Source organism: Gossypium hirsutum, chromosome D03 (assembly GCF_007990345.1).
Source record: "Gossypium hirsutum isolate 1008001.06 chromosome D03, Gossypium_hirsutum_v2.1, whole genome shotgun sequence".
Classification (NCBI taxonomy): domain Eukaryota; kingdom Viridiplantae; phylum Streptophyta; class Magnoliopsida; order Malvales; family Malvaceae; genus Gossypium; species Gossypium hirsutum.
Window position 1 is genome coordinate 12,757,971 of NC_053439.1, and position 25,478 is coordinate 12,783,448.

The following is a 25,478-nucleotide window of genomic DNA, read 5'->3' on the forward strand; positions in this document are numbered from 1 at the left end:
TCTCGAAAAAAGCAAACTATAGTAGTGAATCCCTGAGCAATAGAATGGTCAAGATTTTGTCATGGCACTATTATGATATAAAAATAAAACCTGAGTAATTCCAACCTATCATTCAACAGTACAAATTCTCCCCACTTATTTTTTGAGAACTGCCACAGCATTTCAATTACCTTAGCATTTTTTTTCATTCGATTTTATTAATCCATTCATTAATTCTCTTCATCAATTTGTCATTTGTTTCTTTTGTCATTAACATCTTTCGTATAACAACACACGCTTCAATGATTCATCCAAGACACAAATCACTACTCTGTAGAAATTTGGGCGATGCCACACCAAATTCAAATAATATGGCACCTCCAATCACAGTTAAATAATAGAAGTCACTAATAGTTTGTGAATTCATATCGTATTCATATATCTTATTATGCTCAATATATGAATCTTAATATATTAACAATTTTCTCATTATATAGATTTTAAGGCGTGAGCATTTTAGTATATTATATTCATATTATGTAATCGTATCTAATTTAATACCATCAATTCAACATTTACAGCTGATAGTGACCATCCTATACTTCGATGGTTGAGGATGAGTAATGACTTATTTAGCAGTATTAATTCTTTCAGCCATGGCGCCAGAGATAGACAATAATTCCCATATATACTGATTTTAGCTTTAGTAAAAAAGCATCCTTGGTTATCACCCAGATTAATATCTCATCGCACCAGCCCCCGCCTGATTGGCGCTTCTAACTTGAATGGACCCTGGTTAATGGGGACTTGCCTGTGAAAAATGCGAAGTTCTCTGAACCCATTTTTCAAGTGATGAAACAAATGAATTCCTCAAAACAACATGATCAATTATATGACCCCACAAATCTTGACCAACTCCAACAAAAACCTTGAACCCTTAGCCCCATCTTATCTGGATGATCGTGGCCTCAAGTGTCGTGTGGTCATTATCTTTTTTCCCACACAACCAGCTTATTGGGGTGTGTAGTGCTCACACTTCATAGCAAGACCTTTCCTTTTCTTCCCGATGTGAAATATAGCACGACCTGTATTTTACATTCCTTTCCTTCAAGAAGCAACTTTGCCTACCCTTTGAGGGTTTGGCAAAATAATCTCATGACCTTGTCACGGTCACTTGGCTCGTGAGCTGTGGGTCTTGACCCTCTCGCTTCAAAACCGACTTATTGGGGCATGCAACACCCACACTTGTACATCCCACACCGTGAGATTGAAGTACCCCGCGTACCTTTCGGTTATTTGGCGTGACTGACAAATGCAACATGAAATCTTTAACCACTCCCCATCCCTACTTTGCCATATAAATTAGGAAAGTGTCTTCCATTATATTTCTCAGATTTTTTCTCTTCTGTTTAAACTATGTATAAACATGAAACAGCACCAAAACAAACATCTGTATCTCTAATACTTGGATTAACAAAGGAATCAGTCGACTTGCATGTTTTCAGGGAAGGGGATTGAAGCACAACAATGATAATAACCGTTCTCATCATACTTGAATCTTTGAGAAAGATGAGCCTCCCGGATGAGATACTCGCCCCATTCCTCCGATCCAAACTGCTTGAAAATGCCACATGCGTTGAAGAAATCAGACTTTACCTTCCGATTTCCCCTCCTGAACAGTTACACCCCAAATATATAAATAAATTAATTAATTAAGAAATTAGGGAAGGCACAATCACGAGGTTGTGCAGCACTGCAACTTATAACAATAAATAAACATTATTACAGAAATGGGGTGGCACCTTTTCCGATGCTTCACATTCATCACAGTGGCATGCAACTGAAATTTAACAACAGATACAACATTAATATTTTTTAGACCAGAAGGAAAGGAAAATAAAATGAAACTAAAAAACCAACTAAACATTGCTTCATATGAGGCACACAAGCATATATTTGACTTCTAGATATGATTCTTCCCTTTCTTTTGATCTATTTCCTTCCCTGACAATAGTCTTAACTAGATTTGCAGCAAACAAGTTTGTCGTTCAGTGTTTGACATACAAATCTCAAGGTATACATTTAAGAGAAGGTGCATGTCTTTATGATTTAGAGGATCGTTTCTTGAGGGAGGAAAACCATCAGAGCTGACCCGAGGCAAAGGAGAACCCATAGACTGACCTTGAGGATTGTTTGGGGGGGGGGGTATAGATGAGTGCTATGGTCCCTGTCATGTAAGAAGAGTTTTACACTTTGCAGGTTTTTTCAAGGTCCATCCATGGTGATATGCACCTTTTACCTATGTTCATTTTCTGGAGCTTTTCTAGAGAGAACATTGTAACACAGACCAAGGCTCAATGACATATCGCGTTACTATTCATTCATACACTAGGCTTTACTTTACCATACATAGGTGTAATTAAATATTGTTTCCTCACATTTTACAGATTGATATCAGTAAACAAGTATCAAGTGAATGAGGTCGAATTGAGGGAAATGAAGAGCAGAGCATGCCGAAAAGGTGAATCTAGGATTGAAGGGAAGACAAAAATCTCTTTATGCTGGTAGATTTGAACAAACAAATAAGGCATACTTCGTTCTGAGTAAAGAAGATCAAATAAACAAATGAAGAGAACACAGTTACATTGATTGATGATCAGGTGGAGGCTTTATTTACAAGTGGAAACCCAAGGATTTTCTCCTAAATTCGTGAAGTATTCAACATTAAAATCTCAACTAAAAAATAATCAACACTAAAATATCTCAACAAATAAAAGTGTAGCAAGGACTCATTCAAACTTATTTGAAATTCAAAAAACAGCATTGCTGTTCATTCGTTAATACCAAGAATATCTCAACTAATAACTACACAGATAGCAAAAGCATTTAATACTAGAGGAAAAAAGAACAAAGAAAAAACACACATAAGGCCAAAAGTCTTACCTTTAATTCATGTCTGATATCTCGCTCTAGAACAAGCCCAGCCTCAACAAAAGCATCAATAATAACTTCTAAGAAATGATAAGGAAATCAAAAGAGAATTTGACAGAAAAGTTTAAACTTCAACAAAAATTGGGAACATGATTATTGTTCTTCTGTTTCCAAGTGCAGAGTCAAAAGAAAGGAAATAATATAAACTGGAAGAAAAAAAAAAAGGATACGACAGGCATGTGAAAGTCGATTTTCACTGCCAATTTCTTCTACAGGAGCATAGACAACACAGGCTTTATCCAAAGAACCTCTCATGCAATCCTGCGAAGATAGAAAGATTTTAACTCAAGAAGTGTGTCCATGTGTCCTATAAAATGCCCCCAAAATATAATGCAAAATAAATGAAAGCAGCTCCCTCTTTCCAGCAGTCTGACCTCATTAAAATTATTTGTAACTAGTTAACCAAATTAAAGAAAAGGCTGTAAACTAGAGTCTAGCAGTAAATAACAGTCATAAGAGGATAACTCAATTAGCTAATTGAAAACTCGGCAAGAGTACTTTTGATTTACTGCAATCGCTCTCCAGGGTGATGAGTTGAACCTTGAACAACCGCTAAGAAAACCCAATTTTTTATTCTTACAGTTCAGATAATAAGTTCTCCAATGGTATGCAATCAATTAAACCCAAGCATGCTTATCAATATCTTAAAGGAAATTTATGAAAGAGTCAATGCTGTCCGAGTTTGCAGACTAACAGGCTTGAACAGTATTAGCTCATTCACAAGTAAAAATCACATATTAAGCAAGCAAGTGTCAGAATATCAGGGCTACGATAAACTTACCAGACCCTTAAGTCTTACAAACAGAGGTCGATTATCCAAGGCATCCATCACTTTTGGGGAGATACTCTGTGTGGAAAAAACAAAACATTATACATCAAGCAATTCTGGAATTGGCCAATATCCAACTGATCATTCGATTCAAGAGAATTTACCTTCAATACCTCAGTTGCTAAATTAACTCGTTCTTTGTTCCACAACTTCAACATGAGCACCGTCAGGTGAAATGTTTTAGGTTTAATAAATATGGACTTTTCGATTCTCAAGTCTGTCAAGTCCAATATACATCAGCAAGGTTTGTTAAAGCAATAAGAGGAAAATGCTTAGAATGCTGAAATAAAGGTATTGCAAATTAATAATCAATCACAAAGTTCTTGCAATTGCAGGCAGCAGCATCTTGTTCCATGACTGTGGCTTACAACCCCTGAATCTTGGGGATTCATTATTCAGAGAATATTTATTTATTCAAACTCAACATGAAGTGCAATGGTTCCAAACCTTCCAAACATGAAATTTTCAGAGGTCCAGGAAACTTTGTAAATTTGACAAAAGAATTCAGTACTAATACTTGCAATGACCATAAAGGTTTTTGCATGTATATGTGCATATGCAAGGCATATCATGCTATCTATACGTATAGAGTTCTAATATGTCTAAATGGAATTTTAGGAGAAAGGGAAGCATCAAAGAACCAGATTGTTCGCTTGCCTGATAAACTAGAAGACTTTGAGTCTTTAGGCTCTTTAGGTGCATAACTAACAAGAGGTATGCCTCTTACATCCACCTTAACACTTTCCCTGTCATTGACAACTTTACGTTCGACTGCCACGGCAGATCCTTTATCTAGCTGCTCATCCTGAGCATCACCTTCATAACCATCTCCATCGGAGTTGCCTTCTAGATTCTCACCCGCATTAGCATCACTGATTCCTAATATTGAGTTCTGAAAGTTGACGAGCTTTGCAACCAGCTCGGGGTGTATAGCTAAAGGAAGAGACACAAAATGAGAGTAATCTAGACTTGGAGTCTTAACCGCCTGTATTATGGAAACAACGAACCCAGAAAAGGTTATTCATTATTGGCTACCAGTCATCAAGTTCCTAATGGAAACAAGATATTGATTGCCAGAACTGTCTCATGTTGACTAAATATTTATAAACATTGCATCATAAAATACAGGAAAATAGCTGACTAACCTCATTAATTATATGCTGTATCTCTTTTGAAGCTTTAGCTACGCTAACAGCTGAAGTGCCTTCAATAACTGCATGCAATAACCATTCAGGGAAAAATAAACCATTGGAATTAATTTCACATTTCATATGTCAAGGGCCATTCAACCTAAAGGCATATGCTGTACATGGGGTTCAAGAAAAGTTTTTATTTGCCAACACCATGGAGGCATGGACACTAGCAGGCCCACCACATGCCTTATGCTGAATTGAATTTCCAACACAATAGTGGTGATTTGAGCTCTGGACCACAGATCCAATCTGCTCTCATACCACGTTAAGAACCATTCAAATATAAGGTAAAAATCCTAGTTAAGGTTCAAGAGAAGTTTTAAAATCATACGAGTAAAATTTTTATAACCAGATAAGTTTGGCATTGCTCAGGTTAAAATTGTAGAAGAAATGTGATATAACCAAAAAAGTATTTTAAGGAATTAAAAAACAAAATTTTACTAATAGCATCCTCCTGCTTTGATGACGGAAGGATAATCTGAACTCCTGTCTCCTTTTCAATCTTTTCCTTTGTAGATCCACTGTAGAGAATATAATTTAATTTTAAAAAAATTAAAATAAATCTAAGGATTTGTAATGTTTGGCTGCTGAGCTTCATACTCTTTTCCTCTGACAAATCGAATCACGGAGGCACCAACCTGTTTATCAAGCATAGAGAAAAATAGGGGGAAAATTGAAGCTTACTATGTGGGAAAAAAGAAACAAAAAGAAAAGTCAAAGGCCTAGAGTAGATGCAAACATCATGCATGAACAAAATGCTGATGTGGGAGCTATCAATAGAATAAAAGAAGCTCCAAAAGCTTGTAGTACGTAATTCCTAAAAGGAACTTCTACTTTAGAATCATTTTCTTCAGGACCAAAAGTTATTAAAATTCAACAGAGATAACAAGAGGTCTTAATCGTTCAATCCTCTTCTAGGGCAAGGACTAACAGCTGTAATGTGCATCAGAAATGCAAGAAAATTTAACAGGTTAAACAATTAAATTTACCTCAACAGAAAGTGAGTGCTTTGCAGCTGAAAGCACTGGATTTTCTTTTGATGCTTCATCTTCAATATCATCCTCAAAGGCTTTAGGAGTGACAGTTGCATCCATAACTTCAATCGTCGACTCATTTACTTCTTGCATTTGACTTCCAATTTCTGACTCAACCCCGACATCCTTCACCACAGGCTCTGCAAATTAACATAAAAGACTTTACAGGCCACATAAAATACGATATAAACCAACAAAAGATCCAACTACCAAGCCAACCAACTGCTAAGAAGTATAAAGCTCCCATAGCTGCTGGATTGTAGAAAACCATATACAGCAATGCAAGTAACAAAAATGTAAAGGACGTTTCCAAATCTGTATTTAATCCAGAAACTGAATAGAAATTTACCTGAAGTCAAGCATTTGAGATTTTCTAAAATACTTTTACTAAGACCAGCAAACAAATGTATGATTACATCAACAATGGAGAGAGATAAAGCCTAACCTTAAAAACATATGTACATATGAATAAGATGACCTTTATCAAAAAGGATATGATAGAGAAGAACATCATGTAGTTTGACTAGTTTCACAAACAAGAAATACCTTCAAGGGAACTAGCTTGAGTACATACTGGTTTCCATACAGGAGTACCTATCCTTCTTTTCTTCTTGTCCATTGTGCTGGGCTTATCTTTCACCCCACCTATCCTCAAATCAAGGCTCAATTTTTTATTCAAATATAGCCCCTGCAAGCAAGTTGGTATTACTTTAATGAACCTGACAACCTTGTAAGATTGTATCCTCTTCAACTCTACCACATCTATGGTCTATTCAATTTTAGCAGTTAGGTGGAAAGGAAAGAATACATCCAGATACCTTTTCCCGACTCTGTAGCATAACATAAGAACTCGAATAGCATAATTCAGACTAAGCTACTAATTTCAGGGAAAAAATATTTGCTTTAAAATAAGACCAAATTTCTTTTTACCTTTCCAAACTCAAAATGGGGCCTTATACCTATTCAATCCAGTGACCAAGCATAGACTTCATCGGTGACCAAAAGTTTAATATTTCATTCAAATGCAGTAAAGTACTTCATAGTCCTTAACAAATAGAACACAAAAGATCAAGCTAACATACTTGGGATGGGAAGAAGAGAATCACAATGCTGATATAAGGAAATGAACTCGAATAGCTACCGAGGTTGCCATTTTGTGTGATCACTCCGTCTAGATTTGGAACACTGTTTGAGTCTTATAAAGCTATGACATATAACACAAAGTTTACTTGATTTTATTTTAAAATACACACACGAATTATAATTTCACTCTAAAAAAAGACGCCTATACAAACTGAGCCACAACTACCAAAACAAACATACTGGTGACATGGAAGAATCAAAGGGCAGTATTCAATTCAAGTGCTAGCAATATGGCTTTATGACTTAAGATGATTACACTACCTTACATAAACATTTAAAATGAATATTAAAACAAAGTTTAGAGGGGGGAAATCTTTGAAATCGTGATGCTCTTAAGTCTTAACACATATTCTTTAAGATAAAAACCTGAAAATAATTAACCGGCTTCGATTTGACATAAGTATTTGTGAGCTTCAACAAACGGTCAACTCTGCATAGATAATTAATACTGAATTACCATAGTATTTATTAAAAAATGAAACGCTTTCGGCGATTGAAAGCTTCATGTTTCATTTAATTCATCGGTGTTTCTTTTAAAATCCTTTGAACTTTACAGTGCCTAACATATTGAAACAAAAACAACTGCTTGAATTGAAAAAAACAAAAATAGTGCATATATAAACTGCTTGGCAGACAGGAATCAGGTATAACTAAAAGAGGAATGTAAGATTTGAAAGCAAACCTGTGGAAAATGAAAAAACCCAATCGAACTTTTCACTTCCTTTCGAAAAGAAAATTACTATAAGCAATTTTAGAGCGAAAGTTTCTTAGTAAAGAAATAGAGGGTTAAGTAAAAGAAGCGTACCTGAAAAGAGACTTACAAGCTAACATTCGTATATTTCTGCTTCTGCCGCTGCCGCCTTCTCTTCCTTTGGACTGTGAGCAAGTAGACTTTTGTTCTTTGATTTTTCTGTGCCACGCGTGTGATTTCTTTCCCAGGTAAGAGAACGGGGATATGACAAGAGAAAAAAAAATCTAAATTAGTAAATGTTAATTGGGTAAACTACACTGCACGTCATCAAACTATACTTAAGTTTCTTTTTTGGTCACAAACTTTTAAAACTTTCAATATGGTCACTCAACTAATCAAGTTTGTTTTTTATTCATTTCCGTGAAGTGCCGAAAAGTGTTTGATGGAAGTGTGAGATGGTAGTTTAAATGTTAATATAATAACAAATTTAACCATCAATTTGATCATGATTTTTAAAAAATTAACCATCAACATGAAAAATGATCTCAATTTAGTCTTAATTCTTAAATATTCAAAAATATAAAAATACATAAATATTTTCAAAATTTTATAATAAATTTAAAATTATATAAAAAATTATTAAAAAAATTTACTTTGACATCCACCACAGGTATTTCAAATTAGAAAGGGAGGGAACTAGTTGAATATCAAGATCAGTTTATTTACATTTTCAACGTATAATTCGAGACTTCACAACATTAAAACAAAAGGGAGAAAAAAGAGAGGCATAGGAACCCATTCAAACATGTCCAAATCTTAGGAAAGATTTATAATCAAAGTCCATTGAGCAACTACAGAGGAAAAAAAACAACCCAACAATAAAACGTAGAATACCTTATAAGGGATGCAGCCAACGTTGAGGCAAATAGCACCAAGGGTACCATGTGTCTCGATATGGGTTGTCTTGGGACCAAGTCAAGGGCCTTGATGGCCTTCATGTAGCCGTCGGTAATGACTACATCGTTCTCTTCAAATCTGAAAGCGAAACCCCTTGAGAAATTCGTGAGTACTAAGGAATGAGTCAACTTGTTGTAACAATTGGACTGTTAGTAGTTATTTTGTTAAGAAATAGTTATTTGTTAGTTATTAAGCAGTTAACAAAGTTTGTATAAATACCTTAAGCTCAGACTCTTGAGGTATGTTTTTGGTTTCTTGCTGTTAATAAAAAAGCTATGCATGGTTCTCTATAGTCATGTTATTTCTCTTCATGGTATCTGAGCTAAGGTTTTGTCATTGATCTTGGTGTTTTTTTTTTGTTTAGAGTTTTTTTTTACCGCCATGGCACCTGAGGTGGTTGAAGAGAATTCAAATCATTTCTCCAATACTAATGGCGAACACGTAAACTTTCCTTGTTCAGATCCAAGTTCAGTCACTTTTGTTGTTGACAAACGACTTCAGTAGTTCCCTATACATGATACTGGCAAGCTTAGTGAGAGTAATTTTCTTTTATGGAAGCATCAAATTATGCTGATTCTTGAAGGTTATGATGTGCAAGGTTTCATTCTGGGCACTGTTACTGTTCCAACACAGTTTGTTGTGGATAAAAATGGGAAATTAATCGAGAATTTTGGTTATGTTCTACATGTACAACAAGACAAACTATTGGCTTCTTGGTTTCTTTCAACAGTTGGTGATGCGATCTTGGTTTATCTTACCAATGCTCGTACCAGCTATGATGGATGGCCAACCATTGAAAAAAATTTTGCAACTAAGGGTGAGTTTGGATGGGCGGTGCGTTTACCTGCGGTTAGTATAAAAATAGTGGTGGCAGTGAGATTAGATACTGTAGCGATACTGTAGCGTGAGACAAAAAGTAAGCTAAACGCACCGCACCGCACCCAATCGCCCATCCAAACCCACCCTAAGTCTAATGTCAAACTCTCTAGTATGCGACATGAGTTGTTTTCTTAGAAGAAGGGCCACTTATCTATTAAAGAATATTTGTCTGAGATCAAGTTCATGAGTGATATGTTGATCATGTTAAGGAGTTCAATTTCTGAACAAGAACAAGTTAGCATCATTCTTGCGGGACTTCCGGTCAAATATGAGTTAATGCATGTAGTAGCTTCAACTACTTGTGTGTCTCTTGATCTGTTGGCTGAATTGCTTCTTGATTGCAAAGCGAGACAACTTGAGTTCTTAACTAGTGTTCTAGTACAGGCTAACTTGGCCTGTAACACCCCTAACCCGTATCCGTCGCCGAAACAGGGTTACGGATCATTACTAAAAATTTTACTTCAAACGAATACAATTTTTAAACATTTCAATTCACATTAATAATCATATTAAAACCAATCTAAATCATACATATTGTTGCTCATACGAGCCCTCAAGGCCCTAAAAACATATTAGAAACAAGTCAGGACTAAATCAGAAACTCATAGAATTTTTTAGAAAATAGTGAAAATTTTCAAAACTGCAGGGGTCACACAGCCAAGAGACACGCCCGTGTCTCAGTCCGTGTGGGCATTCGAAATGGGGATACACGGCCATGTCCTTACCCATGTAACTCACTGACTTAGGTCACACGGCCAAACCACACGCCCGTGTGCCAGGTCGTGTACCCTTCGAAGTAACCTCACATGCTCGTGTGCCAGGCCGTGTGCTAAGCCGTGTAACAGCCTAACTTGCAACCCCTTGAAAGCTACAAGGGACACATGGCTATGTGTCACACATGATTGAGATATACACCCGTGTCTCTACCCGTGGAGACGAAAAATAGGCCAATTTCAAGTCATTTTTCTACCCATCCTAGCATATACCTACAATCATTTTTCTACCCGTGTCTCTACCCGTGGATTCAGCTATGTTAGCTAGCTTGATACTGCCCACGATAAAAGCAGATCCTAGGACTTCAGTGCCAGTGTTAATTGCCAATATCCGTAGCCAAATGGGGTACACGCCCTCTTACCGCAAGGCTTAGATAGCTAAGCAAAAGGCGTTGGAGAAGATGCATAGTGGGTGGGACGCCTCATATAATGAAATATGGCAGTGGTGTTAGGTGATAGAGATACATCCCCGGTGCCATCACAAACCTTAAAACAGAACATGCATACTACAACGGCTGATTGCTACGTGGATGCCAAGTGTTCAAACGCCTGTTTTGGACCTTTAAGCAATGCCGAGACGCATTTCCATACTGCAAGCCGTTGGTACAAATTGACGGTACCTTCATGTTCGGTATGTATACTCATCGGCTATTGCTTGCAATGGCACAGGATGGTGGTGGAAGAATTCTTCCAATTGCATTTGCAATAACACCGGGGGAGTCGTTTGATGACTGAGATTTCTTTCTCTCTAGGTTAAGGAGGCATGTGTGCCCCCAACCTAATATCTATGTTATTTCAGATCGGGGCGCTAGTATACTAGCTGCATTTGATCGAGAGGGAAGCTTATGGCAGCGCACACACCATAGATATTGCCTAAGACACGTTGCTTCGAACTACTACATGCAATATCCATCTAAAAGCGAATGACAACAAGTGACCAACATGGGTATTTAGTCTATATCTGTGTTATTTTGTTTGTCAATTTGAATTAGTTTTATTGGTAGAAGTGGTATAAATTATTCGCTATGATCTTATATTGGCAGGGTATGAAATAAATAAAGATCGTTTTCACGAGATGTTGGCAATTTTACGATCCCAAAACGGAGAAGGGGCGGACTACCTTTGTAACATACGTTTCGAACAGTGGGCACAAGCATACGACGGCGGCCTACGATATAGCCAGATGACGTCGAACCTGACAGAATGCATAAATTCTGTTCTTAAAGGAACGCGCCATCTACCGATAACATCGGTTGTGCGAAAGATATATTTTCGTTTGGTGGCGCTATTTCCAAAGCGAGCAGCAAGTTATGCAGGCCAGATGCAGGGAGGCCATGTATGGTGCAATAAGGTAGTTCAAGAAATTAACAAGGCCAAGGCGAGGGCAAACACCATGCACACAGTGTGTCACGATCGAGACAATTTATGGTTTCGAGGGACAGAATTTGACAGACCGTACCAAGGTGTTGTTGGCGGGCAATATCGTGTACACTTGCGAAATAGGACTTGTGACTGTAGGATGTTTGATGCACTTCGTTATCCATACGCTCATGTTATTGCAGCTTGTTAGAAACTCCGTCTGGATCCGATGAGTTATGTGGATGAAGTGTACAAATTAGAAAACATGTACAACGTATGGAGACACGTTTTCCCACCGATCCCAGATGAACGTAAGTGGCCGCCCGTATCTCTTGCTCATTTTAAGCTGTTACCGGATAGAGAATTACGTCGCAAACCAAAGGGTCGACCTTACTCGACTAGAATACATAACAATATGGCTATTCGAGAAACAACCAGTCAAACGAAGTTGTGTGGATGGTGTAGGAATCCAGGCCATACAAGTCGATCATGCCCTAATCGCAATAGTTGAATGTAATTGTAAAAAAATTAAGTTTGTGAAATTATTAATTGATAAATTGTATTAAGTCAAAAAAATTGTATTAATGGATAGTAAAATTATCAAATTATATAAAATTATTAACTGTTAGTACCAGTCAAAACATTTTTCCAAATCTAACATTATGTGAATGTAAAATTATTAAGTCAAAAAATTGTATTAATGGTTAGTAAAATTATCAAATTATATAAAATTAGGTTAGGGTTTTTAATTAAATTAGGTTAGGGTTTTTAAGTTAAGGGTTTAGGGTTTTTAATTAAATTAGGTTAGGGTTTTTAATTAAATTAGGTTAGGTTTTTTAATTAATTTAGGTTAAGGTTAGGGTTTTTAATTAAATTAGGTTAGGGTTAGGGTTTTTAATTAAATTAGGTTAGGGTTTTTAATTAATTTAGGTTAAGGTTAGGGTTTTTAAGTTAAGGGGTTAGGGTTTTTAATTAAATTAGGTTAGGGTTTTTAATTAATTTAGGTTAAGGTTAGGGTTTTTAAGTTAAGGGGTTAATGTTTTTAATTAAATTAGGTTAGGGTTAGGGTTTTTAATTAAATTAGGTTAGGGTTTTTAAGTTAAGGGTTTAGGGTTTTTAATTAAATTAGGTTATGGTTTTTAACTAAATTAGGTTAAGGTTAGGGTTTTTAAGTTAAGGGTTTAGGGTTTTTAATTAAATTAGGTTAGGGTTTTTATTACATCAAATAAACTTCTATTTTATTACATCAAATAAACTTCTATTTTATTACATCAAATAATATCAAAATAAGTATACAAATTTCTATTTTTTTACATAAAATAATATCAAAATATTCAAAATATTTGTACAAATAAATTTAAATATGGCAATCAATGTCTATGCCCCGGGGATTCAGTGCCACATGGCGGCCGTCGACGGTTACGCGCTGGATTCCTCCTTTCTCTAGCTTCCGGCGGCGGTTGTTGTTCCTCCGGTAGGGATTCTGGTTCTTCCGGTTCGACATCTGGTTGTCGGACTTGGGACGATGATCCACCTTCAAGGAATAGTGTATGTGGAGGTGTTTGCATTAAGAACGGCGACAGTGTTTGAAACCCATACGTTGGTGGGGATTGGTAAAAAGGAGAGCTCCCCGACGGCCCCCCTTGCGATCCCTCGTGCGCCGCTGGCCTATACATCGGCGGTCCGCTCGGCATAACAGGAAATGGAGCTGAACTGGGCATTTGGCTCCAACCTGCCATAGGACTCGGAAAAGGATACATATAAGGGTTAGGGTACATATAAGGGCTAGGAAACGCACCTGGCATCATCTGAAAAGGTGGTTGCGTGGGTATCATCGGTTGAACCGCTGCGTCGGGTGACTGCGTCGGTGCTCTCGTTGGGCCTGATGATCTTATGGCCGCTGATGATGAGCCGGGTGAATGTTTGGGCCTCGTTGAGGGGCTATTTTTGTCTCATCATCTTGGATTTAGAGGCCCGTGCCTTACCCTTTCGATACGTATTTGCCGCTGCCTCTCCTCTGGCGTCAGTAAATACGGCTTGCCATGGATCCTAAACCATGGCATGTATTCTGGAACGCACGATAACTCCGGAACGATGATTGGTTCCCGAGTAGGTAGATATTCATACTGATCTTCCTACATTTCCATGTACTCAGGCCAGTATCTCGGCCAATCCGTATTCAATTGCTGAAGGTCGACTTTTTGTTGATCGTCAAACTCTTCAAGATCCACCGGAATCGGTTGTCTACATCCAAACTGTTGCAGCACTCTGTCTGTCTAGTGCGGCTCCACGGTTGCGTAGTTGACCAACACGACTTTCACGTGCCAAGCTTGTGGATTTTGTAAAAACTCTTCCGGGATTACTGCCCGAATTGCTGGATCCTCGTATGGTGTCCATTGAAACTATATGAACATGATAGAAATATTAGTTATATACATAATACTAAATACTAAATACTAAATATCAATCAAATAGTGAATGTATGGAAATATCTATTTGCAATAATACTTACTTTTGCTTCCGACCGTTGGTCCAATAGAAGCCGTATATCTTCAAGAGAGGACGGTAGTCTAGCATAACTTGCCAGATGGTTCCACCTAATTAAATAAATTTTTAGCATACTTTTATTTTTAAAAATCTACATAATGATTGTAAAATATAATATAATAAAATTTACCTCGTTATGAGTGGGAATGTATATGGGGGTTCACTTGAGGACGTAGAAATGGAAAGCAAAACCGTGCCCATTACTGCAGTAGTGACAGGCAACCTCCGATGTTTGCTCTCCTCGGTCGTGTCGCCCCGCACATCTCCCGATATAATGTTGCCAAGACGGCAGAGCCCAACTCAATTCACCGACTGCTCTAAAATCAATGAGTTTTAGCAGCCATCTTAGATGTACGCGGCTCCATGACGTGTCGGGCATCAGATAACCTCCAATTATTTGAAGAATGTATGCCCGAGCATATCGGATTCTTTCAATTTCTGTTGAATCTTCATCCGGATCAGGGAATGTGTCACATAACCAGCCCATCTCGACCTTACCTCCCTCCATTTTCTTCGGAATAGTGCCCAAAAGCTCGTAGCACACCGCCTCCCAATTGCTAGATTGGGCAGACCCGGTGACTGGGTGCCCGTCCACCGGCAATCCCAACTGCAGACTAACATCTTCTAGAGTGATAGTGCACTTCCACATGGAAGATGGAATGTGTGTGTCTCGGGTCTCCACCTGATACGGGGTTGCGCGCGGACCAAGATCGAGTTGCCAAGTCACGAGAAACTCCTACGAAAACCCTAAACAATTAGATCTGAAACGAAACAGAAAATTAAAAGATTAGATTTTTGAATTTTCAGATCTGAAATAAAATCCCTAAATCAGCAAAGAATCAAATTGAGAATAGAAATAAGTGTTAGGGTTCTTGAAACCCTCAAGGAGATTGTGATTCTGCCCAATTGAACACCAAGACAGTTTTCCCCAAATTTCGACAATCTAATTTCACCCAAAAAGAGTATGGAAAAACCCTAGAAATTGGGGATTTGTGGGCTGATTCCTTAAGATAGAAAAAAGCTGAAAACACAATAAGAACAGAAAATAGATTAGATAATGATTCAGCACAAGTAAAAATAAAGAAAGAATTGACAGTAAGAAATTAAAAGATAAGTCCTAAGAAGCCTTGAAATCTCGAAAGATCTCACAACTCCCTTCAAACGGCTCTAATCTCCCCTCCAAAGAATATCAATGGCAAGAAGAAGGTTGAAGATGGCTCCCACAATCAAAAAGATTGTTAAAACAACTTCTAAAGAAAACTCAAGAGAAAATCCTTGAAGAACTCAAAGAGAATTTTCACTCAAATCAAATCTGAAATTTTCAATGTAATTGTAATGTAATGTAGGGTGGTTGGCCAAGCCATATAAATAGGCCTTTCAAATGTTTTCCTAATTTAATTAGAACACTAAAACTAAAACTAAAAAAAAAACTCCTAATTATTTTAATATGAAAATTCGGCCAAGGGTCTTTTATTTGGGACTCTTGGATAAACATTTAAACTAAGTAAAATAAATAAATAAATAAAAATAAAACTTTACAACTTGGGCCACTTTGACAATTTGGCCTGATTTTCAACTAAGTATGGGTGGATTTCTTGATTGGGCTTGGAATCTTCTTATTGGGCCTTGCCCTCAAGAATTTGGGCTTTTGTGACTCGTATCACCACCTCTCGATCAACGCACTGATCAGTTTCGAGACCAACTTGCATCCCCGGCCTACCGTTGCCACGTGCCAAAAACCCGCTTCCCGCAGGTAGTTCTCTACCAACGGTGATGGAGGAGCATGCATATTCCAGATATTGCATTCCAATACCCGATCTTCAGACTTTTATAACAAATAATAAATTAATAATTATCTAAAAAAACATAAATAAAAAATTCTTAAATAATATTTAAAAATTAAATTTAACACTTACCATTGTCATTTGTTCCACCGATATGTGATGTCTATCAAGACGAGTCAATGATCCGGCCATTGATGAAATCGTACAAATTTTTACGATTTATAAAAATATAAAAAAAATTTAAAATTATTTTAAAAAAGGAAATTGAAATTAAATATGGATTTGAGAGAATTTTTGAAGGAAATTGAGAGGAAATTGAAATTAAATATGCATTTGAGCGAATTTTTGAAGGAAATTGAGAGGAATTGAGAGGAAATATGAGAGAGGATTTGTTTGTGAAAAAATAAAAAGGGGTGGGGGGTATTTATAGTTTTTTTTTTGACCGTTGGGGGGCAACGGTCAAATTTTTGACAGTTGGGTACTATTCACGCGCGGTCTAAATCGCGTCCACGTCAACGCGAGTTGCTAACGTGGACGCGATTTCCTGGCGCGTACCCTGACATCGTGCTGACGTGGACGCGATTTCGCGGAAAAGGACCATTCCGATAAATAATAAAATAATTGGCCCATTTCGGTAATTTTTTTTTAAAAAAAGGCTTTTATTGGTAATTTGCCCATTTAATATATTATTTTTTTCTGAATTAAAGAAAATGATATCAAATATCAATGAGTGCAGATGAAAACAAAACCCAAATTCGACCAGTTTCAACCCGACCTGATTCAATAGGTTGAATTTTCTTTTTGGAAATTTGGATTCAGGGTTGGTCAGTTGGAATTAGAGAAAAAAATAATTAATCTGAGCCGAGATCGGATTTAAGATAAATCTGTCCCTCTAAGATACTTACAAAAATGCTCCTAATATATATATATATTAAATTTTTGCTTTCAATAAATATATATAAATATATTAAGTTTTAAGTCTAAACTAAAAAAAAAAATCTATTTTTGTTTCAAAATAAATAAAAAAGTTGAAAATGTAATGTTATTTGCTTCAAAATAAAAAAATAAAAAAATTAAATTAAATTCAGGCCCGATCGATTAAGAGTCGTGTCTCCTATTAAATTTTAGTTTCAGATTCGGTACATATTCTTTTCTTAAGAGTCAAGTTTAGATCGGAATCAGAGTGGATTGGTTAAGCTTCAGGTCTAGTGGGCAAAAATCTGCCTCCCCCGCCTTATTGCTATCCTTAAATGAGTGCATAATGACATGGATTAATTACATTGTTAGAGCTTTTCAATTTTCTTTTTAATACAAATGATGCTTAGAATTAGGTACAGCTCTTCTCAACCTTTTAATAGGAAGATAAGTGCACTTCAACTCTTCTCAACCTTTTAATAGGAAGATAAGTGTACTTCAACGTGCTTGAATCCATACTCTTCCATTGGCAACAATGCCAATGCTAATTAAATCAAAACTCAGTCGACTCCAATTTTCTTTTTTAGTATTGTGTTCGATGGATATTAAAATATGAAAATAGAGTATAATGTTTCTAAGCATTCTTCAACTACTTAAAATTTCAGAACATATAAATAATTAATATAGGTTTATATCTAGTACTCACCTCCAGATATAAAAACCTTAATTAGTTAATAAAATATGTTGTTTAGTTGTTCTAATAAGAAACTTTTTTCACAAACAATAACACACACCATTCGCGTTCCAGATTCATTGCAACTAATCTATGGTTGTCATTTTTCACTTGTGTGTGTGATAATTGCCGAGGACTTTTAGGGTTCGGCGTGCTCTTCTTTTTTGAGATAAAAGGAAGAAATAGCCAACCACCAATCAATCCATTTACACAGTTCTCAAAATTACATTAATGAAGAAATAAAATAAAGGGACAAGCGGATATGTTTCCAATGCCATCATTTCATTTGTCTAATATAAAACTTCTTTCTTTTTCTAAAAATTTCCACAAACTACTCCAAACTTATCATATCTCAAAGCACATATATATAAATTCTTGAGTAGGGTACTCAAACTGATCATATCCTTAAATGTCTTGGTTTTCAAGACTTGATTTGTTTATCACCTTCAACATGCTTTTGCATTAACTCTGGTTCTTGCATTTCTCCATTGCTCTTGGAGCTGAAACCACCAAAAATAAAAGACCACTCAATATCAGGAATTCATGAAATCATCTATATCAACCATGAGAATGCAACGGAATAGTTGATCAAGGAACAATGATGAGCGAAACCAGATACCTAGTCCAATTGCCTCTGAACCTTTCACTATCCGTAGTCTCTTACAGGTATCGATGAACATCCTGGAATCAAACATGACAAACAAATAACCGAAAAAGATTAGATTGCAGGAAAACGGAGTGTTGCGTTGCAATGTCAAGTAGCTTAACATTTCCAAGGCATGATTCATTTTTAAAGGAATACAAAAAGTGGTATCTAGGATGAAAACCACTTACTCCCACGGAACATCTCCAACCAGCATCCAATCACCGTCCTTGTCTTCATAAGTCAGCACGTACTCAGATCCGTGGAGAAGATCCATCAAACGACTCTCACTCAGACCATCTCGTACAGCAAGTCCATTGGAGCTGCAGTGCCCTGTATACACACACTTAACACTATAAAAATCACATTGGTCTAAACTCTTTCAAAAACAAATAAACTACTCAGATAAGCTTCTGCTGCAGGGTTGATTCTTGATCAAAACTTTTTCACCACACAAAATAGTTTCATCTAAAACTATAGCTAGTCTGTATATGAATCTTGTTGCATAAATATCACAGATCCTTAGAAATTTCCAATTCTTACATAACGCGTGTTAAAGTAGATGTATGTACATGCGCGGGATTGTATACCAAGTGTAAAACAGGTGAACATCTTCTCCAAAGCTGATGAGATTTCCTTATAGGTTTTGTAGGTCTTGAGATCAACCTTCCTCAGGTATGGTGCACCATCCATGCTCACCTTTACATAGAGGCAACCAGCGGCATCCTCACTGTTTTTCGCCGAATTTGAGGCCATCGTATTCTTCCGGAATGACCGTATTGGTGGCCATCCTACCACCTGTGCCCTGTTACATAAATCATACTCAATAATTGATTTAAAATTATAGACTAAGAACCAGTTATACAAGTAACGGTAGACCAAAGAGATTAAAATTTCCAGCAAGGCAACAATTAAAGAACTAAGCAATGAATATTACAAAGGTGCATGAAGAACACATTACGAAGTTAAAAAGCTCTAGGAAAAGTCCCTTTCGGCTTCAGAAATTTTCAAACAAACTTCAAAAATGAAAGAGTAAGCGGATTAAAATGCAGATAATCTGATGCAAGTTTGATATTCGCTTCAAACATTGTGGGGACATCAGCAGAATGAAGAACAGAATTTGAGTCTACAACACTAGATAAAATCAATGCAGATAGCAGAACAAGAATTAAAACCATCCCAATTGAAACTTCAACTTACAATTTCATAAGAAAAAGTAAACAGGTTTGATGATAAACATACTTTGAAGCAGGAGCATTGGAATGCTCATTTGCAGAAGGAACAAGAATGTTCTTGTCTTGAACTGGCTTTGGAGGCTGAGGAGGGCCACCAACCTCTCTCCCGGAAGGTAGTTTGTTTTTACCCTCCAAAACAGCCCTAGGAGAGGCCAAGATGGCACCTTTAGCCAACTCTACATCAGATTTACCATTCATGGGAAAAACCCATTTCCCATTAGGTCCATCAATGGCATCTGAGAAACCCCTTTTTGCTCCAGACATCAAGTTCTTCAAAGGGCTTACAGCAAAACCATTACTTCTTTCATTACTCTCCAAATCTTTGCAAAAAAGAGAGACCTTTCTCTCAGGGGACTGAGAACCTGGCAAGCCAAGTCTCAACTTAGTTCCTTTAAGATTGAGACTAGTTCTGGTGGTTTTGTCTTCATTGGGATGAGTTGAAGAGGAGGAGGAGGAAGAAGAAGAAGGGATCTTATCAGAGCTTCTTTCCACTGAAGAAGTCTCTGATAAGCCTATGTAATCATGTTCTAAAGGTGTTGACATCTAAAATACCAAACTCTTTTGAAAACTTGCTTTCCTTAAATATATCAACAACAACAACTGCAGTAGATGAAGAAGAAAGCTAATGTGAGAAGAGAGAATGAGAGAGTGAGAAGCAGTCAGGTTAGGCTCTGAGGAGAGTTGGTTTTTGATGAAGCAGAAAAAGAAGTTTCTTTGGCCTTTCTGTAGCTGCTTTGCTTAGTATATTATTTTTTTCCTTTCTTTTTTCTAAATTCTACTTTATGTCTGTTGGTGTAGGCAAAAACCCTTTATTTTAACTTGGTCAAAGGAAATAAAATATATTTGGTTTGCTTTTAAGTGAATAATATATGATATATGATAAAAAAAAAATCAAAATCAAATCAAACGTTATAGAATAATTCAATTGATCCAAAAAATAATTGTCAATTTGGTTTGTTTGAGTTCATTGACTTTTTATTTTTATTTCTAAAGAAAATCTCAAAGATAAAATTAAGCATTAGATCAGTATTATCATGCAACTATCAAGTTGTAATTGATCAACAATCGCTTTTAGAGGATCCTAAGAAATGATCAGAGCATAAGGGAACGCTTCATCTTCCCAGCCAACAAATGTGCAATTACATTGGCTTCTCTTGGAATCTTTTTAATAATCACCTTCCATTGTCTTTTACAAAGCTCTTGAATTCTCGAGGTTAGGTCCCTGTACAATTTCCCATAAGACCTGTCTAAGATGGCTTCCATAGCTTGTGGACAGTCTGTTTCAACCATAATATTATCCCAACTATTATCCCATGCCAAACGGAGTCTGTCATATATAGCCCAAAGTTCAGTCTGTACAAATTGCATTTGCCAATGTTTCTCCTAACTCTTCCACGCCATGAACCCAAATCATCTCTAGCCATAGCAGCTATTGACGCTTCCTTCAAAACAAGATCCCTTGCTTCATCTGTGTTTAACTTTATGAATCTCAATGGAGGAGGATTCCAAACTTGATCTCGTCTCTGCTTCGTAATACTGCCCACAGATAATACATGTTGAAATTTGATTGAGCTTGCTCAACACCACGTCGAATGAAAAGTGTGATAGTTATTTGAGCCTACCCTTTGAAACACCCATAAGTTCCTCTGCTTCCATAGATTTCAAGAAATAATTCCAAAGAAAGACTGCCATTCATCTTCTGTAAGAACCAACTTATACTCATTATTTAAATTCAAAGAGATCCACTCCATTATAGGAACAAAAAAAATTCCCCCCAAATCCTTGAAAGGACAACCTGCCTCCACACTTCTTGCACGCTAGCACAGTCTCGTAGAACATGAATAATAGATTCTTCAACATGCCTACAACTTGCACAAGAAGGATCATTTATAAATCCTCTCCTACATCTCTCGATGTTGGTCATCAACTTCTCCTTGAGAACCAACCAAAGAAAGTGTCTAACTCTTTGGGGCCCTGTGAAGGACCAAGCCAGCTACCATTTGTTGTCTTCTAGATTAAGAGAATCATGTGTAAGAAATTGATAAGCTAATTTGACAACAAGCTTACCATGGTCCAACCATCTAGAGATTAACTCATCATTTTCGACTGAAGAGGTTGGAGGAGGAACGACCACAATATATGACAAAATGCTGTTATCCACAAAAAAGTTGAGAAAATTCCAATCCCATCTCCAATGAGATAAAAAAAATCTCCTTTAAGATTGTATTTAAATTAATAATCTCTGTATTATGATAGAAATTGATTAGTGGTCCAATCTTTGGGACCCAATTATCGGTCCAAACCTTTATAAGATTACCCTCTCCCACTAACTAAACAAGATTTTGATGAAGGATTGACCTAACTTTGGACAAGGATCTCCAAACGAAAGAGCATGATCTCCTCGAAATATCTTCAGGGCACAACAAGTTCATCGACTTTTAAACTTTAGAAAAATGTATTTTATATAATTTTTAAAAATTTGGTTTTATTTTATATAAATTAAAAAATAATAAAATAAAAATAAAAATAACATTTAATTTGATTCGAATAATTGTAACTTTTTTGTTTTTAAACCAAAATCAAGACTAAATCAATTAATTAATACTTAAACTGAAATTAAAAACAATAAAAAAAATTATCCAAATATTATTGTTGAAATTAATTTACAATTCTGTCTTAATGTCTATAAGGGAAAAAAAGATGAATTTAATTAATTTAGATAATCATTTTATGCAATTTTAAGTTATCCATATACTTCAAAACTTTAAATTTAAAATTTATATAAGTTTTAACATACTCAAATTTATATAATAGTATTAAATAAATTAAAACTCAATTAACTTTAATTTTTTTTAAAAATACATATTACAAATTAGGAAAAAGGATGACAAAATAATTTTCAGCTTTGATGTTTTAAGATACCAACAAAGATTTTAACCACGCTAGTTTCTGCTGTGGGCTCAATTTTAAAGTATAATATTATGTATTTATATGTAAGTTATATAACTTTATATATTCAATTTAAACAATACACGTTTTTTTTTATGTAAGAGAAAACAATATTATATCTTGAATTTAGCATTTTCTTTTTTCCTTTTTATATCCCCCAATTTGTTTAGGAGATTTAATGTATAAAAAGTGGTGGATTTCTCAATGGGACATTGCAATAATTAAAAGGAAAAATAAATTTTAAGGTCTACTTTATAAAATTTGTTTAATGTATACAAAATTACAAAATTAATACTTAGTAAATTGATTGGTGATGAGACGAATTAAAGTGTGATGGATTTCCTAATTATACTAGATTAAAAATCAAATTAAACATAATAAAATTAAGAATGCAAGTTTTTAAGAGTTAATCACAATAACATGCATGTGTCAGAATAATTTTCCTTCATAACTTAAAATTATTTAAACAATGTTAAGAGATGTTACGGAAATTTCGTGGCAAATTGATAATTTACTAACCCTGATATTATGAGTGCTCGGCTTCTCCCAAAGATCTAAGCTTAACCTTTTAGTTTGATTGCATATTTCTATGTCAAGTCCAACTTCAAGATTACATTTTCAGGCATTGTCTAAGAAATCACACTTATTAAATTATTAAGTTTTTCTCGTATATGTCTATGCTCAATCAACTTAGTATTTCAATAGGCAAAAATCAGATTATGCGAGGTAAGAGTAATATTTCTATACTGAAATAATTTAATCACATTGATCCTAAGGTTATGCAAGGTAATAAAGTTCTTTTGATATTATTACTAATTTGACCTATTTTCATCATAAAAAGATCAAACATGCATCATTCAAATATTGTGTCAATTAATTACAATATGATTCTGATTTAATAATTAATTCAATTACACCCCTATTTTATAATGCACGAATAACATACACATGATTTTATCTGAATGAATAAACATATCAAATTCATAGAACATCTTTAACATAATTAAATAATCTAAGCTACAAAATGTAAATCATTCTAAGACCAACGGAATTAAACAATCATGATTATATTAAAAGTAGAAAACTTAGTTGCAATCATGTTTCTTGAATTGAAAAAAATAAAATATTGAAGGGAAAAGAAATGCTAAGCAATTTTTAGTGGTTCTCCGAGGCACAACTCACTTTACTCCTCTTTCGTTCTTCGTTTCTTGCCATGACAACCAATCTTAAAAGCTAATATTTCCGAATGGGGCTACTCTTAGAGCCTTGCAAACACTCTTTGAAGAATGAAAAATGGGAAGTAAAAGAAGAGAGAAAAAAGGTGGTGAGTAAAGGATGAATGAAATGGAGAGAAAATGACTCTATTTATAATAATGAGAAGCTCTTTGAGTTTGCTAAAAATAACATGATAATCCCCTTTTTTTTCTCTCATGTATGGCCGACCCTTTGTGTTGAGGAAGGAAGGTTGATGACTTTGCTTAATTTAGCTAGCTTATGCTTAATTTATGGGAAGGAGTTAAGCAGTCACATGAGAAAGTTTTTGTGGTTGATTTGTTATCTTTTACCATGTCTTGGGTGCCTAATTTAATTACATTTATGGACAATTGGACTTCCCATAGCCAAACTGGGCGCTTTCCTCTCTTAGTGGACGGTTTGGGCTTCAAATTTAGCAACAAGCTTGTCCACTTTAGTGATCCAATTGCGAGATGGGTCAAAATTAATTTGAGAGTCCAACAGATGAAATTAGGACGCCCATACTGATAAGCTATCAACCCACTTCTACATGACCTCTGCTACAAGAATGCTACAGCATCGAGCATCGAATAAGTGAGCTTCAAGACTAACTTTCCTTCTATTGCACGAAACTACGTCAAATCGACAAAAATATGTCAAATTAGCATGTAAATAAGTAAGATTACAACTTTATCCTTAATTTTTTTCCTACTGTACAAATTTGTAATAAAACTACAAAATTTGCTATTAAAATACTCAAATTTTGCATGGATTATTAGTTAGAATGTGCTATAAATGCCTATATAATTTTGAGTTATCACACCCCCAAACTTAATTTATTGTTCGCTCCAAATAATGCTAACTTACATTATAACTCAATGAGTCACTTTTGCAAAAATCCCTTCAAACAAAATCAATCTTGTCCCGATACCTCATTTTCTAAAACCACTTGAAACGAATTGTTCTTCCATTTAACACAAATCATTAAATAAAATTTTATCAATACACCATACATTATTCGTAAATATTAAATAATATTTACGGGCTCACACGTTGGATTTGTGGTCCCGAAATCACTGTTCTGAGACTTCAGAAATGGGCTGTTACAATTCTTCCCCCTTATGAAAATTTCATCCTTGAAATTTCTCACCTGATGATAGTCATCAAGTCGAGTCTTTCTTTCACCTTTTTCAATGGTAGTTCATAAATAAATCAATCATAACTCATCTCCAATTAGAACTCATATCAGGACTTGATATTATACCTAGACTTAACTAGACAGCTTCGATACTTTCCTATCATAACTTTATCATTAGTAGCACAACTACCGAGAAATTCCCAACATTATCCGTACAAACATACCCGAAAAAACCAGATCATAAGATTCTATATACATTAGACTTTTCATAACATTTAGCTAAAGTTCATAATTTTCATAACAGACTCTAATCGATGTTTCTGGCATATCTGCATCTGTAACTTCCAACTGATAAATGTTCCATTTCATGAAAAGTTTCAAACAATATCATTTAAATACAAGTGTGATAGTTGTAACTATTGAGATGACTTTAACCCATAATAGCATTTCACAATTATAACTGATCTGATTGA

At 35.6% G+C, this 25,478-nt stretch overlaps 2 protein-coding genes across 7 annotated transcripts; both read right to left on the reverse strand.

Moving 5' to 3' along the window:
* Positions 1-1,341: 1,341 nt before the first annotated feature.
* Positions 1,342-8,099, reverse strand: LOC107950695 (uncharacterized). Of its 6 annotated transcripts, none has more exons than XM_016885595.2 (14): positions 7,975-8,099; positions 7,536-7,599; positions 6,573-6,714; positions 5,982-6,166; positions 5,593-5,630; positions 5,434-5,513; positions 4,945-5,012; positions 4,457-4,784; positions 3,904-4,016; positions 3,752-3,817; positions 3,141-3,231; positions 2,923-2,990; positions 1,782-1,819; positions 1,342-1,651 (listed from the first exon to the last, which is right to left on the reverse strand). In XM_016885595.2, the coding sequence occupies exons 1-14, from the start codon at positions 7,998-8,000 to the stop codon at positions 1,462-1,464; spliced, it is 1,497 nt and encodes a 498-aa protein (XP_016741084.1). In that variant the 5' UTR covers positions 8,001-8,099; the 3' UTR covers positions 1,342-1,461. The 6 variants fall into 6 exon arrangements, with proteins under 6 accessions (XP_016741084.1, XP_016741090.1, XP_016741089.1 ...); XM_016885601.2 differs by lacking the exon at positions 7,975-8,099 and adding an exon at positions 7,852-7,883; XM_016885600.2 differs by lacking the exon at positions 7,536-7,599 and having other exon boundaries at positions 7,991-8,099.
* A 9,909-nt stretch (positions 8,100-18,008) lies between these two features.
* Positions 18,009-21,692, reverse strand: LOC107950694 (auxin-responsive protein IAA27). Its single transcript, XM_016885594.2, has 5 exons — positions 19,693-21,692; positions 19,041-19,255; positions 18,642-18,783; positions 18,427-18,488; positions 18,009-18,307 (listed from the first exon to the last, which is right to left on the reverse strand). Exons 1-5 carry the CDS (start codon positions 20,226-20,228, stop codon positions 18,270-18,272), a joined length of 993 nt encoding a protein of 330 aa, XP_016741083.1. The 5' UTR covers positions 20,229-21,692; the 3' UTR covers positions 18,009-18,269.
* Positions 21,693-25,478: the final 3,786 nt, after the last annotated feature.

What these genes read in the sequence shown, in the direction of transcription:
- LOC107950695 (XM_016885595.2), bottom strand. Translation starts at nt 8,000, where the DNA reads ATGTTAGCTTGTAAGTCTCTTTTCAG. An exon ending in AGCACTCACTTTCTGTTGAG is followed by an intron (nt 5,631 to 5,981) that starts GTAAATTTAATT and finishes CTTGATAAACAG; the next exon opens with GTTGGTGCCTCCGTGATTCG. An exon ending in TTGTAAGACTTAAGGGTCTG is followed by an intron (nt 3,232 to 3,751) that starts GTAAGTTTATCG and finishes CTATCTTCGCAG; the next exon opens with GATTGCATGAGAGGTTCTTT.
- LOC107950694 (XM_016885594.2), bottom strand. Translation starts at nt 20,228, where the DNA reads ATGTCAACACCTTTAGAACATGATTACATAGGCTTATCAGAGACTTCT. An exon ending in GTTCACCTGTTTTACACTTG is followed by an intron (nt 18,784 to 19,040) that starts GTATACAATCCC and finishes GTGTGTATACAG; the next exon opens with GGCACTGCAGCTCCAATGGA. An exon ending in TTCAGAGGCAATTGGACTAG is followed by an intron (nt 18,308 to 18,426) that starts GTATCTGGTTTC and finishes TGGTGGTTTCAG; the next exon opens with CTCCAAGAGCAATGGAGAAA.